Source organism: Coloeus monedula (genome assembly GCF_965178545.1).
Source record: "Coloeus monedula genome assembly, chromosome: 8".
Lineage (NCBI taxonomy): Eukaryota > Metazoa > Chordata > Aves > Passeriformes > Corvidae > Coloeus > Coloeus monedula.
In genome coordinates, this window is record NC_138788.1 from 4,059,478 (window position 1) to 4,073,722 (window position 14,245).

At 56.3% G+C, this 14,245-nt stretch overlaps 1 protein-coding gene across 2 annotated transcripts in view; it reads left to right on the forward strand.

The window, feature by feature from the left end:
* CDH23 (cadherin related 23) overlaps positions 1 to 13,445 on the forward strand; it is a gene marked incomplete at both ends in the record, with an annotated part of 173,135 nt that extends 159,690 nt beyond the window's left edge. Inside the window, 28 exons of one of the 2 annotated variants that reach the window (XM_082286522.1) lie at positions 99 to 308; positions 454 to 561; positions 1,021 to 1,123; positions 1,965 to 2,090; positions 2,175 to 2,378; positions 2,600 to 3,058; positions 3,883 to 3,999; positions 4,558 to 4,782; positions 4,866 to 5,035; positions 5,310 to 5,447; positions 5,603 to 5,722; positions 6,138 to 6,315; positions 7,046 to 7,257; positions 7,789 to 7,983; positions 8,288 to 8,398; positions 8,582 to 8,711; positions 8,871 to 9,134; positions 9,259 to 9,420; positions 9,532 to 9,788; positions 10,047 to 10,144; positions 10,227 to 10,347; positions 10,526 to 10,605; positions 10,792 to 10,832; positions 11,139 to 11,199; positions 11,585 to 11,714; positions 11,797 to 11,919; positions 12,093 to 12,206; positions 13,119 to 13,445. In XM_082286522.1, coding sequence (XP_082142648.1) covers positions 99 to 308; positions 454 to 561; positions 1,021 to 1,123; positions 1,965 to 2,090; positions 2,175 to 2,378; positions 2,600 to 3,058; positions 3,883 to 3,999; positions 4,558 to 4,782; positions 4,866 to 5,035; positions 5,310 to 5,447; positions 5,603 to 5,722; positions 6,138 to 6,315; positions 7,046 to 7,257; positions 7,789 to 7,983; positions 8,288 to 8,398; positions 8,582 to 8,711; positions 8,871 to 9,134; positions 9,259 to 9,420; positions 9,532 to 9,788; positions 10,047 to 10,144; positions 10,227 to 10,347; positions 10,526 to 10,605; positions 10,792 to 10,832; positions 11,139 to 11,199; positions 11,585 to 11,714; positions 11,797 to 11,919; positions 12,093 to 12,206; positions 13,119 to 13,445 — 4,584 coding nt within the window. The remainder of the gene's footprint in view (positions 1 to 98; positions 309 to 453; positions 562 to 1,020; positions 1,124 to 1,964; positions 2,091 to 2,174; positions 2,379 to 2,599; positions 3,059 to 3,882; positions 4,000 to 4,557; positions 4,783 to 4,865; positions 5,036 to 5,309; positions 5,448 to 5,602; positions 5,723 to 6,137; positions 6,316 to 7,045; positions 7,258 to 7,788; positions 7,984 to 8,287; positions 8,399 to 8,581; positions 8,712 to 8,870; positions 9,135 to 9,258; positions 9,421 to 9,531; positions 9,789 to 10,046; positions 10,145 to 10,226; positions 10,348 to 10,525; positions 10,606 to 10,791; positions 10,833 to 11,138; positions 11,200 to 11,584; positions 11,715 to 11,796; positions 11,920 to 12,092; positions 12,207 to 13,118) is intronic. The other variant, XM_082286523.1, reaches the window with a different exon arrangement.
* Positions 13,446 to 14,245: the final 800 nt, after the last annotated feature.

A 14,245-nucleotide genomic window follows, 5' to 3' on the forward strand; every position in this document is an offset into this window, starting at 1 on the left:
TGAGTGGGAAAACCCACCTCTTGCCTGGGGAGTGCGAGGAAAGGATGGGAGGGGTGTAAATAAGTGCCACATGCCTGCCCTGCTTGTTCCCCTGGCAGATCCTTGTGGGTGTCCGTGTGCTGGACATCAATGACAACGACCCTGTGCTCCTGAACCTTCCAATGAACCTCACTCTCAGTGAGAACGCCGCTGTCTCCAGCTTTGTCACCCGTGTCCTTGCCCGGGATGCGGACCAGGGCCCCAACGCCCTCCTGACCTTCGACATAACAGCAGGGAACACAGAGAATGCCTTCTACATCAACAGCACCGTACGGCCTGGGGGGTGGGATGCTGGGATAAGGAGGGTGGGAACGCAGGTGTGCTGTCTGGCATCCTTGCCCTGGCAGGAGATGCCCCTAGGGGAAGCATTCCTCACATCCCATGTGATGTTTTCTCCCTTATTTTTCCTGGTAGAGTGGCACTGTGTACGTGAACCGCCCGCTGGACAGGGAGCGGGTGGCCGAGTACAGGCTGACCATCACAGTGAAGGACAACCCCGAGAACATACGCAATGCCAGGCGGGTAATTACGGACACTGCCGGGACCTCCAGTGGTGCAGACGGGAGGGCAGGTGGAAAAGGGGGTTCCTGCCATGGCCAAAAACAAGCAGTGCCTTTACCCACAGTGTTTCTGATAGCAACCCCGTCCCCGGAAGGGATCTGGGGATCACAAGGAGGGGGCTGCAGCCCCATCCCCAGCAGAGAACAGGCTCAGTAGGATCTAGGGCAAGCCCAAAGTCATTTGTTGACTCCATGCAACAGCAGTGGATGTCATGGAAGGTGGGACAATGTTGGGCTGGGGAGTTGGACAACCACAGTGATAGTGGAGCATCCTTTGGCTGACTGCCTCAGGGTGAGGGTCCCTGCACACCTTCAAGGGTGGTCCAGGGAATGCAGCTTTGACTAGAGATGGGAGAGGGGGAAGGTGAGCTCAAGGAAAGGACATTATGGTCATCACCCTCTTGTCCCAATTTTCCTTTAGGATTTTGACCTGCTGGTCATTTCCATAGCGGATGAGAACGACAACCGCCCCCTCTTCACCCAGAGTTCCTACCAGGCTGAGGTGATGGAGAATTCACCCCCTGGTAGGTCTCTCTTCGCTCCCTTATGTGGCTCCTGGAGGCTGCCTTCAGGGCTGGATGAGGGGAGGTGTTTCCTGGCCATGGTGAAGGAGACAGGACATTGAACAGGACAGGGCTGCAGTTCAGTGGGACAGGGACACTGAGTTTGAGGAGTTTGTGCCTTGATCAGCCTTAAGGAGACTGTAGCTTTGGTCCATGCTGCTTGTGGAAATCATTCCTGGCACAGGACAGAAATCAGCCCCATTTGGGAATTGCTCAGCTGCAACAGGTGCCCGTGGGCTGTGTGGAGCCCTGGGGGCAGCCTTGAGGGCACCCACCTGCCCAATATGCCTGAAGAGGAGGGACTGCCATCTCTCCATCACCTGGAACTGCCTTGCTCCGGGCTTAGAGATTTTTAAAAACGTCCAGCTTGGTCAGGTAGATATTTCCCACACAAAGAGCTAAAAACACTATTCTTTTTATTTTGTTTGCCTTCCTGCTGTTTAAATTGCTCCCTGCTCCAAGACCTTAGGTATCCCGTCCTGCCATTGAGGAACATCTCAAGAAAAGGGTTTGGGTGTCTCCAGGTGACACCCTCGGTGGCAGGATGCCGGTGCCACCCATCTGATGGATGTGTCTGTCTGTTTGCTTTTAGCTGGATGTCCCACCACCTCTCCTGGGCCTCGCGAGTCCGTCTGCAAGGCTGCAGCAGCCACCCCCCAGTGCCTCGTACCCTGCAAGGCCCCACTCTGTCACCTCCTCCATCCATTCATTGCTGTCCCTCATGTGTCACCAGGGTGGGAGGGGAACGGGAGGCCCCACAGGGGACTGCCACCCTCCCTAACGCTTTTGTCATCTCATCCAGGGACACCGGTCACAATGCTCAATGGACCCATCCTAGCTCTGGATGCTGACCAGGGCAGCAATGCCGTGGTGACCTACCAGCTCCTGAAGACATCCCTGAACCTCTTTGTTATCAACAACAAGACAGGTGGGGTAGCTCAGCTGCTCTGTCCTCAGCTCAGGGCCACCAGGTCCCCATGTGGTCTGCCACCAGGCTTTTCTCCTTCTCCAGGTGTGGTTTCGGTGAAGCCTGGTGGTGCAATAGACCGAGAGGCTTTGCTGGACCCTCATCTGGAGTTCACGCTGGTGGCTTGTGATGTGGGAGGGCTGAATAGCACTGCCAGCCTGGCAGTGACCATCCTGGATGACAATGACAACCGCCCTATCTTCCAGCCAGCATCCATCACGGCACGGCTGTTGGAGAACAGCCCCCCAGGTCAGGACTGGATGTGAGAGTGGGAAATGGGGTGACCTGGGTGTCCCCTTGGGACTGTGAAGATCCAGCTCCCAATGACACAGTTGACCAGGATGGGGTCAAAGGGAAAATCTGGGAATTGAGGCTGCCCATGTTGCTTCATGGTATTTGCCTTGGGACCGAGGGCTTGTTACTGCTGCCGTCCAACCCTCGCTTGAGAGGGCTGTGTCCCACCTTTCCAGGCTTCTCCGTCCTCCAGGTGACAGCCACAGATGCTGACAGTGGCCTCAACCAGCAGCTGGATTACCGTATTGAGGGTGGTGGCCAGGACAGGTTCCTGATTGATGCCACCACAGGGGTGATCCGCGTGGCCAACATCACCATCGACCGGGAGGAGCGCAGTGCCTACCGGCTGACGGTGGTGGCCGTGGACCAGGGCACCCCGGCACTCTCGGGCACCGCCACCATCAGCATCGTCATCGACGACATCAATGACTGCCGGCCCGAGTTCATCAACCCCATCCAGACTGTCAGCATCCCCGAGTCGGCTCCCCCTGGCACCGTGGTGGCCGAGGTGACCGCCATTGACAGGGACCTCCACCCTCGCCTGGAGTACTACTTGCTGGGGATCGTGGCCCGCGATGACACGGATGCGCTGGTGCCCGAACAGCAAGGAGCGTTCGCTGTGGATTTTAGGACAGGTAGGAGAGCAGGAAGGGTGGCACGGGCCGTGTGGACCCCTCTCCTCATTTCTGCTTCTGCTTCTTCTCTGCCTGGAGGTAGGTGACCAAGGTACAGGGAGGTGATGCTCCTTTCCTGCCTCCCCACTGTCCTCCTCCAGCTGCCCTGTCTCACCCTGCCCTGTCTTCTCTTACCTGTCTGACTGACTTACCTTTGCTTTCTTTTCTGGCTCTCAGCCTGCCAGGTTTGTCTCTGTGTCTGTGCTCATTTCTCTCTCCGTGCCACCCGTCATCTCCCTCTATCTCACCCATCTCCATTGGCAGAGATGGCCTCTGTTGCGGGCCAGGGGCTGCTCAGCCTTGGCAGACTGGACCCAAGCACCCTCACTGGGGGAGCAAGGCAGGCACTCTGGGGTAGGTGGTGGGCTCCTTTGGGGAAGGAGGGCCAGGAGCTCTCTGCATCTCTTTTGGAAGCAGAAAGCTGATCCAGGAAAGAAAAAGGCCCTCGTTGGAAAGTATACAGGACAAGGTTATTAGAGATGCTGAGCTCAGGTGGATGGGGTTGTGCAAGGGAACAGCAACAGCTGTTTCCTGACCCCTCTTGGATGCACAACCGGAACCCTTACCCAGATGAGGCTGTATGGAACAGGCAGGAAGGCAGGAGTTGGAGAGCGGGGGGAGAACAGTTGTTTCTTCCTGTAGCTCTCGAGTGCTTTCCTCAGTCAGCCTTTGGAGAGGCAGGAGAACAAGCATGGCACAGGGTGCAGCAGTTGGCTGGTACACACGGCCCTGCCCAGGGTCCTTGGAGGGGGCAGCCTGTGACATCCGTATTTTGGGGTTCACAGGAGCTGTGAAGATCAAAACTCCCCTCAACCGTGAACTAGTGGCCACCTACGAGGTCACCATCTCTGTCCATGACAATGCCAGCGAAGTCATCGACCACTCGGTCAGCGTGCCCAACGGTAAGGGTGGGCTCTGCCCAGGCAGTGTGGGGACAGGGACTGGCACAGCCGTTCCCAGGCACCACTGCAGCTTCTGGATAATCAGAAGCTCTCCCACGTTCCTCTCCATCCTGACCAGCAGCATTTCCAGTGGGACCAGTCCTGGACCAGCTCCCGTCAGGTTCAGGTTCTCCCCTGAGCTTTAGAGAATGTCCCAGACATCCCAGGGCTACAGTGTGTGTGAAAAGGGCTGTGTGCCCATAACCTTACACTCATTTCTTCATTACCATTCCTATCATATCTTGCCACCCTGCTATGGGTAAATTCAGGCTCCTGTGTGAGAAGACACACAAAGAACAGGAGTAGGTGTCCCACTACGGCATAGGGACACCCGTAGCATGCTCCAGGCATAGTGGCTTTGGGGAATATTGCAATTTTTTGTGATGAACTAGCACCAGTTGGCTCTCCTGGAGTTTCACAATTGTGTCTTTACAGCCCTCCTTCTTCCCAACCTTCCTTCTCATCTGTCACTTGTTCTCCATCTCTTCTCTCCCCCTGTGGTCTCTACCATGGCCACAGCAAAGCTGACAGTCAACGTCTTGGACGTCAATGACAACACACCCCGCTTCCGCCCCTTCGGGGTCACCTATTTCACTGAGAGGATCCTGGAGGGAGCCACGCAGGGCACCACACTCATCTCCATCTCAGCGGTGGACCCAGACAAAGGTGCCAATGGGCAGATCACCTATGAGCTGCTGAACCTCTCTCCAGAAGGTTACGCCTGTCTGGAAGACCCATCGGCAGGTTGGTGGCCTGGGGAGGTGGGTATCTGGGGCAGGTTGATGACCTGGGGCAGGTTTCTCATTTCAGGGTCTGCCGTCCTCTAGGGAAGGTTGTGGCCAACAGGACAGTGGACTATGAGGAGGTGCAGTGGCTGAACTTCACCGTCCGAGCCTCCGACAATGGCTCTCCCCGCAGATCGGCTGAGATCCCCGTGTACCTCCAGATCGTGGACATCAATGACAACAACCCTGTTTTCAGTCAACCATCCTACCAGGTGAGCTGGGCTGTTAAATAAACTCTCTCTGTGGGGCTGGGCAGTGCCTGCCTGGTGAGGACAGGCACAGAGCTGGGGGTTCTCCAGGGACACCTTTTCTTCCCTCTGCCTGTGCTTGAACCATTTGAAGGTAGTCAACCCTGCCATGCGCTCTGTGCCAGAACCTTATTGGGGGTCTGGCTGTGCCCAGCCCTGGGTGCCACTCTGTGCCCTTGGTTACTGCCCACTGAAACAGCACAGGATGAACCAGTCCTGCTTGCTCCCTTTGTTGCAGAAAGCTGTCTTTGAGGATGTGCCATTGGGTACGGTCATCGTGAGGGTCATGGCCACCGATGCAGATTCCGGGCAGTTTGCTCTCATGCAGTACAGCCTGAGCGATGGAGAGGGCAAGTTTGGGATAAATCCCAACACGGTAAGGAGCCAACCGAGGCTGGAACAGAGCAGGGAAAGAGAGGGGAGGCTGAAATGGTCCCAGATTGTGCCTTGCTCCCACACCTCACCTTCTGCCCCTTCTTGAGTACCAGCTCTTCCAGACGAGGTCCACCTGAAGGTCTCTGTGTGCTGCAGGGTGACATCTACATCCTGTCAGCCCTGGACCGGGAAAAGAAGGATCGCTACACACTGACAGCCGTGGCCAGGGACAACCCTGGGGATGTCTCCAGCAACCGTCGGGAGAACTCGGTACAGGTAGGGCTCTCCTCCTCCCACCACCCCTTGTGTGCTGATCACCAGCAAGAAGGTGTTAAAGCTCCACCTTTCCTCCCCAGTGGCTGGACTGGGGGGCAATTAGGCAGAAGGAAGAGCAGATGATGCCAGGAGCTGTGGGGTGAATGGTGCAGGGTACTTTGTGCCACAGGGACAGCACGTCAGCAGGAGGGGCAGGGGAGGGTGATGCTATTGTCTGCAAGTGCTGTGGCATCAATGGGTGCCCCAGCCACGGCGGCCCCCATTGTTGGAGGCAGGAATTCAGCTGGTGGAGCTGAAACAAATAGCAGGAAGTTGCTCCAGCAACAGAGCTGAAGGTCACAGCAGGGGTGAGGCCCCAGGGCCTGCCCAGCCTTCCCCAGCCTCACACCACCCAGCTGGCTGTGCTTTGTCGAAGGTGCTGATCACAGTCCTGGACATCAACGATGTAAGGCCCCAGTTCAGCAAGAGCCAGTTCAGCACCAGCGTCTATGAGAATGAGCCAGCAGGGACGTCAGTGATCACCATGAGTGCCACCGACCTGGACGAAGGGGACAATGGCGTGGTGACCTACAGCATCGAGGGTCCTGGAGCAGGTAGGTGCTGGGGGCAGGGGGCTCTTCCCCAGGGAGGAAGGTTATGAAGAGGGAGGAGTCATAGGCAGGCACCAAGCCTACAGCCCATCTCGGGTGGCTGGTTTCGGCTCCTGGGAGCAATACTGAAAGCGTGGAGCTTTTGCTATTGCTCTGCAGTTCCCAGTTCCTCATGGGGTGTTAGGACTTTGCCTGACTTCATCCTGAAGCCCAGCCTTGGCTTATGCTCTTGTCTTCCCCACCCCAGCAGGACTTTCTATGTACACCAGTGTGTCTTGCAGCAAGCTCACTGCCTGCTTTAGGTGAAGGCTTTGAAGGGCAAAGGTGTGGGTGGGTAGTGATAGTGCCTGAAATCCAGTATATCTGCACATGGAGAAATCATGGAAATCAGGCAAAAGCCAGCATATAGAGGGGAATGGCAGAACATTCATTTTCCTGAGACACATGGACTCCTCTGGCTCCACTATGCCAGCCTGGGCAGGAGTGAAACACAGACAGGGGTAACCAGGGAGTAGAGCCCAGAGACAAGGATGTGGCAGTGGGTTGGGATGGCATGAAAACCCTGAGACCATCCACACTCCTGGCCTCAGGCACCAGCTCTACTCCATCACCCTTGACAGGGATTTCCCACCAGTGAGGGGTGCACTTCAGCTGGTATACTCATTTTTAATTATAATTTATCTGGCGCAAAGTGTCCTGAGCCAGAGATGTGGGGGATTTTTTCTGTCCCCAGAGGCTTTCAAGATCAATAAAGACTCTGGGCTTGTCACATCCCGGCGGCGCCTGCAGTCCTATGAGAGGTTCAACCTGACTGTGGTGGCCACAGACAAGGGGCATCCCCCTCTTTGGGGGACCACCATGCTTCACATCGAGGTCATCGACATCAATGACAACCGCCCCGTCTTCATCCGCCCACCCAATGGCACTATCCTGCACATCAAGGAGGTAAATCCCTTGGGAGCAAGCAGGGTCATGGCATGTTGAAAGTGTATTCAGGAGCACTCCTGCCTATCAGCAGCAAAATCCAAACTCCATCTCCACTGGGGATGGAACAAGGCCTTGATTTTGCATTTGGCAAGGTTTGGTTCATGGGGCTGGGCACTCAAAAACAGCTTCTCTCCATACATGCGAGCAGGGTAGTGGGGCAGATTTGGGGAACAGAAACCCCAGCAGCACTCAGAGTTAGTAAACAATCCGTGTGTGGTGCGTGCAGAGCATGTTTATAAACATGGGCTGGAAATGCTGACATTTAAGATATTTCCTCTTTCTGGGAAGCCAGGCTTGATTCAGCCAGTCCCCAGCCACCAAGCCAAAGGGAATCATGGCTCAATGTTGCCAGCCCCATGTTGGGTTTGGGTAGTGGGAGCTTGCTGACCTCCAAACCCAAGGGATTTTGGACCAAGGGGTCTGGAGGGGCAGGGGGAGCAGGGGTTTGCATGCAGTGCCAAGGCTGAAGGGCTGTGTGTGTGCAAGCAGGAGATCCCCCTGCGGTCCAACGTCTACGAGGTCTATGCCACAGACAAAGACGAGGGTCTCAACGGAGTGGTGCTCTACAACCTGCTGAAAACTGGGGCAGGGAACAAGGACTGGGAGTATTTCAGCATCGATTCTGTCAGTGGGCTGATCCAGACGGCCATGCGGCTGGACCGGGAGAAGCAGGCAGTGTACAACGTGAGCCGGGCAGGGGGCCGGGGCAGGCATTGAGGCTGTGGGTCCAGCATGGGGCTGGTGGGATGCAAGTGATGTGGTGAGGATGGGGTCGGCTGACACAGTTGTGGAGGTACCACACCTTAGCAGGAACTGGGTGGTTATCAAGTGTTATAGGGGGGTTGCATCCTGGTAAGCCAACACCCAATTCCCTGTTAAATCCCCCCAAAATCGTCCACCATCCAGCTGTCCTCTCTGTCCCTGCCTCAGTGATGTCTCCCAGTGTGTGTGGTTTTGCCCAGGACAGCCCTTTTGCCTCTCTCCCCAGCTGATCATCGTGGCCTGTGACCAGGGCCAGCCACCCTATGAGACCATGCAGCCCCTGCAGGTAGCGCTCGATGACATCGATGACAATGAACCCATCTTCCTCAGGCCACCTGTAAGGCACCAGAGTGAAGGGGGTGGGATGCAGGGGATGCAGGGATGGGTATGCCAGCAAGCACATGTGATGGAGCATGCAGCCCTGGGCATCACCATGGTGGGCAGCACCATGGGATCTGTCTGCTTTTATTTAAAGCAACCTCAGTGCTCCTAACATTCCTTTCTCTGGGGTCTCTGGCAGAGGGATAGTCCCCAGTACCAGGCACTCTCTGTCCCCGAGCACTCGCGGCCAGGCACTGTGGTGGGGAATGTCACTGGTGCAGTGGACGCAGATGAGGGCTCCAATGCCATTGTCTACTACTTCATAGCAGGTGGGTGTGGAGATGGCAGCTCTGTGTCCCTCCACACACCCCTCACCCAGGATTTTCTTCATCTCCTCACTGCCCCTCTGCCCTTCTCAATGGGCAAGGTGGCATTTTGGAAGTGCCAAGCCCAAAGGGGCCTAACTGGGGACCCCCTTCTGCACCCAGCTGGGAACCAGGAGAGCAATTTTCAGCTGAGCCGAGAGGGGAAGCTGAAGGTCTTGCGGGACCTGGACCGGGAGAAGGAGCCGTACCACTCAATCATTGTAAAAGCATCCAGCCAGAGGAACTGGTCCCCTCCCCGGGACCAGCAGGCGGGAAGAGCCCAGTTCTGGGACCTCAGTGGGGACCTGACACTTCAGGAGGTGCGGATCTTCCTGGATGACATCAATGACCAGTACCCCCAGTTCACCAAGTCGGAGTACACAGCGGGTAAGGGGTGCCAGGGGCTGGGGGGGCACCAGGAGACAGAGATACTTCCAGGAAAATCCAGCAGGATGATGGGGCAGCGAGAGCCAGCCTCGCCCCAGGTCCCTTTCCCATCTCTCCCTCAAAGGGGTTGCCACTGATGCCAAGGTGGGGTCGGAGCTGATCAGAGTGGTCGCAGTGGATGCCGATGTGGGCAATAACAGCCTGGTCCTGTACAACATCCTGGGCATTCGCTACATCAAGCAGCACTCCAACGACTCTGAGGAGGTGGCCAACATCTTCAGCATCGGTGAGTGCCCAGCCTGCTGCCGGGAGCATGGCACCTTGGGCAGAGATACGGCCAAAGCTGTCCCCATGGCTGGGGTCACTAATCCCAGGCATGTGACCATCCATTCCCCAGGAACTCTTGATGGCGTCCTGCGAACCTTTGACCTCTTCACGGCCTATAACCCCGGATACTTTGTGGTGGACATTATGGCCTCTGACCTGGTGGGCCACAATGACACGGCCATTGTGGGGATTTACATCCTGCGGGATGACCAGAGGGTCAAAATCATCATCAATGAGATCCCTGACAAGGTCAGGCAGTTTGAGGAGGAGTTCATCAGCCTGCTCTCCAACATCACAGGTGCCATCGTCAACACAGATGATGTGCAGGTAACCATCCTCTTTGGACGTTGCTTTGCGGGGTAGGCAACCTTCCAGATGCTGCTTGGGAAGTCTCTTTTGGGGGAATCCTGCCTGGATAACCATAGACACTCTTGGGCTCAGAAGGTGACGAATACACTCCAGGTTGGGGTGTACTGAAGGGGTCCAGATTGGTGCTTGAGGGTCTCTTGCCACGCGAGTACACTTTGGAGCATGCTCAGGAGGAGACTCCTCTCCCACACTGGAGACCTTGCTGTCTCTCCCCAGTTCCATGTTGACAAGAAAGGCCGGGTGAACTTTGCCCAGACAGAGCTGCTGATCCATGTGGTAAACAGGGAGACCAACCGCATCCTGGATGTGGAGCGGTATGTCCCCTGGCCCCCCACCCGGCCCAGCTCCCTCGGGACCCTCAATGTCAAGGTGCCCAAGCAACCCTTCTCTTCCCAGGGTTATTCAGATGATAGACGAGAACAAGGAGCAGCTGAGGAATCTCTTCAGGAACTACAACGTGCTGGATGTGCAGCCTGCCATTACTGCCCGGGCACCAGATGACCTCTCAGCTCTGCAGGTATGGGTCCGGGTCCATCTGGGGTTGGAGGTGCTGCTCGCAGGTGTGGTGGTGTTCCTTCCCATGGGGACTGGTCAGTAACTGGCGAGATGTTCCACCCACATAACTTTGGGCATGTGCCCACCAGTGGGTGCTGGCTCCATGCCCGAGGTTTCCACCACACCTCTGTCTCTCCTAGATGGCAATCATCGTGCTGGCCGTCCTGCTCTTCCTGGCTGCCATGCTCTTCATCCTCATGAACTGGTACTATCGGACAGTGTGAGTAACTCTCTCTGCCTATCCCCTCCAAAATGCATGGTTTTAATACTGATAGTACCTCTCCCCTCCAAGCTCCCACCCTTATTTAACACGGGGGTACACCTATGAAGGGTTATTGCAAATCTGTGTGTCCTCCTTTCCAGCATCTTCCTTATTTCCCTCCCTGAGTGGCTGTTTCTTTTGCAGGCACAAAAGGAAATTGAAAGCCATTGTGGCTGGCTCCACTGGTGAGCAGTGTTTGGGGTGTCCCAGCTGTGTGGGAGAGTGGGGTGCATGGAGAGCACAGAGGAGGATCACAGGGAGACATGGGGGATATCGTGGGGTGTGTATCAGAAGTGATCCTGCCCAGCAAGGTGTGGTGGTGGGAGGCTTTTCGCAGCATCAGGCGCTGCATGATCAGCCACATCCCAGCATGTTTGTCACTGCCTTTCTGGTTGCTCTTTATCCCTCCCTGATAAAGAAGTGTCACCCCATGGTTTGCTGCTCAGCCCACCAATGTGTCCCCCTGTAACTCCCATCCCTGCCTTTTGCAGGGAACAGAGGCTTCATGGACATTATGGACATGCCAAACACCAACAAGTACTCTTTTGATGGGTGAGTGCCACCCCCTGGGGTTGGAGGCTGCTCCCGAGAGAGGGATGCCTGTGTTGTGGAGCCATGATGTCTCTCTGCTCTGCTCTGCTCTGCTCTGCTCTGCATGGAGCATGACTGGCCCTGGGACACGTGCTTGCTCTGAGAGCTTTCTAAGCTAAAAAATCTTGGTCTTTCTCCTGTGACTCCATCTGTGCCAATCCTGGCCAGGTTTGGGGTAAGCAGAGATGACGGGCATGTTTTGACACATATCTGGATCCAGAGCAGCCAAATTCATACCTGCACAGGGCAGGAGGAGGCAGTGTAACCTCAGCATCCAGGCTCCAGATGGCGTTAGGGATAATGCCACTCTTTGCCTGTGCTGATGGCAGTTCCTCCCCCTGGGCAGGGCCAACCCGGTGTGGCTGGACCCCTTCTGCAGGAATATGGAGCTGGCGGCACAGGCAGAGCACGAGGACGACCTGCCAGAGAACCTGAGCGAGATCACTGACCTCTGGAACAGCCCTGCCCGCACCCACGTGAGACACGGCCCCCGCCAGGACATCGTGTCCCCGCGCCTGTCACCCACAGCACCTCCTGAGCCACTCTCTCCTCCCGCAGGGCACCTTCGGGAGAGAGCCCTCTGCCGCCAAGCCCGAGGATGACCGCTACCTGCGGGCAGCCATCCAGGAGTACGACAACATTGCCAAGCTGGGGCAGATCATGCGGGAGGGACCCATCAAGGTGAGTTTTGAGGGCAGGCGTCCTCTGCCAAGGGGTCTTCTCTTACAGGTACACCTTCCAAGTTCACAGTGCCAGAGGGTGATGTCGCTTCACAAAATGCCAGGACGAGGCTGGCCTCCCTCTAATCAAACCATCTCCCTTGGATAACCCACAGTCTCTCCCCCTCCACCCAGGGCACTCTCCTGAAGGTGGTCCTGGATGATTACATGCGCTTGAAAAAGCTCTTTGCCCAGCGGATGGTGCATAAGGCCACCGCCAGTCAGGGGGACTGCTCCTCAGTCTCAGAGGTAGAGGGGTGTGCATGGGCGTGGGGAGATGCTTGCCGTGCCCTTTGGGATGCAGTGTGTCTTCCTGGCCCCACAGGCTGTGGTCGCTCCCTGTGGCCACTCTTGGTCCCTCTCACACAGTGGTCCCTCCACTCTCTGCTTGGTCAAAATGAGCCAATGTTGGTTTTCCACTGGTTCCCACTGCTGTTTTTTCACTGGTTTTCCAGGCTGCTGATGCCCCACAGTGACTCTCCGTGTTTCCTCTGAGCATCAGCAGCACTTTCTCCCTTGGTCTTTCTGACCCCAGGGGAGGACATCCCTCTTTGTAGGGTGGACTCTCTTCATCAGCTCCCATTTCTGCCAAGGCTGGCCAAAGCTGTGAGGGATCATCTTTCCTTCCTTCTGCTCCTCTGATTGGAGGGTGTTGGTGCAGAAGGGCTGGTATGGGGAGAAGCAATTCCTCCTGCGGCTTTCTACCCTTCATAGGGGGCAAAACGAGGGGCAAAGAGAGCAGAGGAGAGCAGTGGGATAGGAGATGCCTTTCAACCCTTCTGCCCTCCATCTGTCTATGCCCTTATTCCCCTCCAGCCCCATCCAGCCTTCCTTCATCTTCTGTCCCTGTCTGCCTCCTGCTCCTCCACCCTCACACAACCCCAAATTCCAGCCCGGGTCCAAACTCCTCCTTGGCCACTCTGGGGGCAGCTGCAGGACCCGACACCCAGCTGGTAGCTGGTGCCTGAGCCAGGGCATCCACCCAAAAATAGAGTGATCCAGCTGGAGGTCATCTCCTGGTGATCCTCATCACCACGCTCTGAGAGTGCTTCAGAAGAGGAGAGTCCTTCCCTCCGCTGGACTCCAGCATTGCAGGAGTCATGGAAGCCAGGAGCTGCTATGGCCACAGTGGTAATTCCTTACTCCATGGCTCTTTTGCAGCTGATCCAGAAGGAGCTGGAGGATGAGGAGGAGGACCGCAGTCCCAGCCAGGGCAGTCTGCGCTTCCGACACAAGCAACCGGTGGAGCTGAAAGGTCCCGATGGCATCCACATGGTGCACGGCAGCACAGGCACGCTGCTCGCCTCCGACCTCAACAGCCTGCCCGAGGACGACCAGAAGGTGCTGGGTCGCTCGTTGGAGACTCTGACCGCCGACTGCGGGGGCTACAGCGACCACAACGCCCGCACCGAGTCGGCCAAGTCCACCCCCCTGCACAAGATGAGGGAGGTGATCATGGAGAGCCCTCTGGAGATCACCGAGTTATGACGAGCAGTGGTGCTTGCTGGTGCTCCTCTAGGCAAGCCGGGGCCAGCGGGGATGAAGCACAGACCAGGGGGGGCCATGGTGGGGGCCAGGGGCAGCCCGAGACTGGTGCTTGGCCCCCTCTTCCCCTGCAGAAGGAGTCCAGGCTACCTGGTGCAGATCACTCCGGCAGCCTTGGAGAGCTTGGCCCCGGGAGAGGGCTCTCAGGACCGGAATGCTTTTATTCACCTGTCATTTATCCATGAAACCATTAAATTTTTTTTTATTTTTCTTATTAAAAAAAAAAAAAAGGAAAAGAAAAGCTAAATGAGTCTGATGAGTCCAGACTGGACAGGGGGGAAGGTGCAGTGAGAATGTGGATGATGTGCTGCCACAGCATCCCTGGGCACAGGCTGGGGACAAGCAGCTGTCACACCTCGACCACGGGCATGGGGACAGCCGGAGAAGCATGGGGAGAGACCGAGTCCTTTTGGCATTAACGTCACCTTTCCAGTAAGGAAAGACCCAACAAATTAAAAAGAAAAAAAAAAACAACCCAAAGACATTCCTCCATTTCACTGGCTTTACCAAAACTACTTGCGATGTTGAAAGAGACTAACAATAACTGGGGCTTCTGGATGTGGAGTGCTCGTGTGTGTCTTTTGTTGCCCTTTTCTTTCCCCTTCTCTCTTGCATTTGGGTTTGTTTGTTCGGGGGTTTGTTTCCAGTCGTAACCTTGTGGAGAGTGTTGGGCACGGTCTGTTACGGGACTCAGAAATACACTGTCTATGGCTTTGGGTAACCTGTCTGTTGTCCTTCCTCCC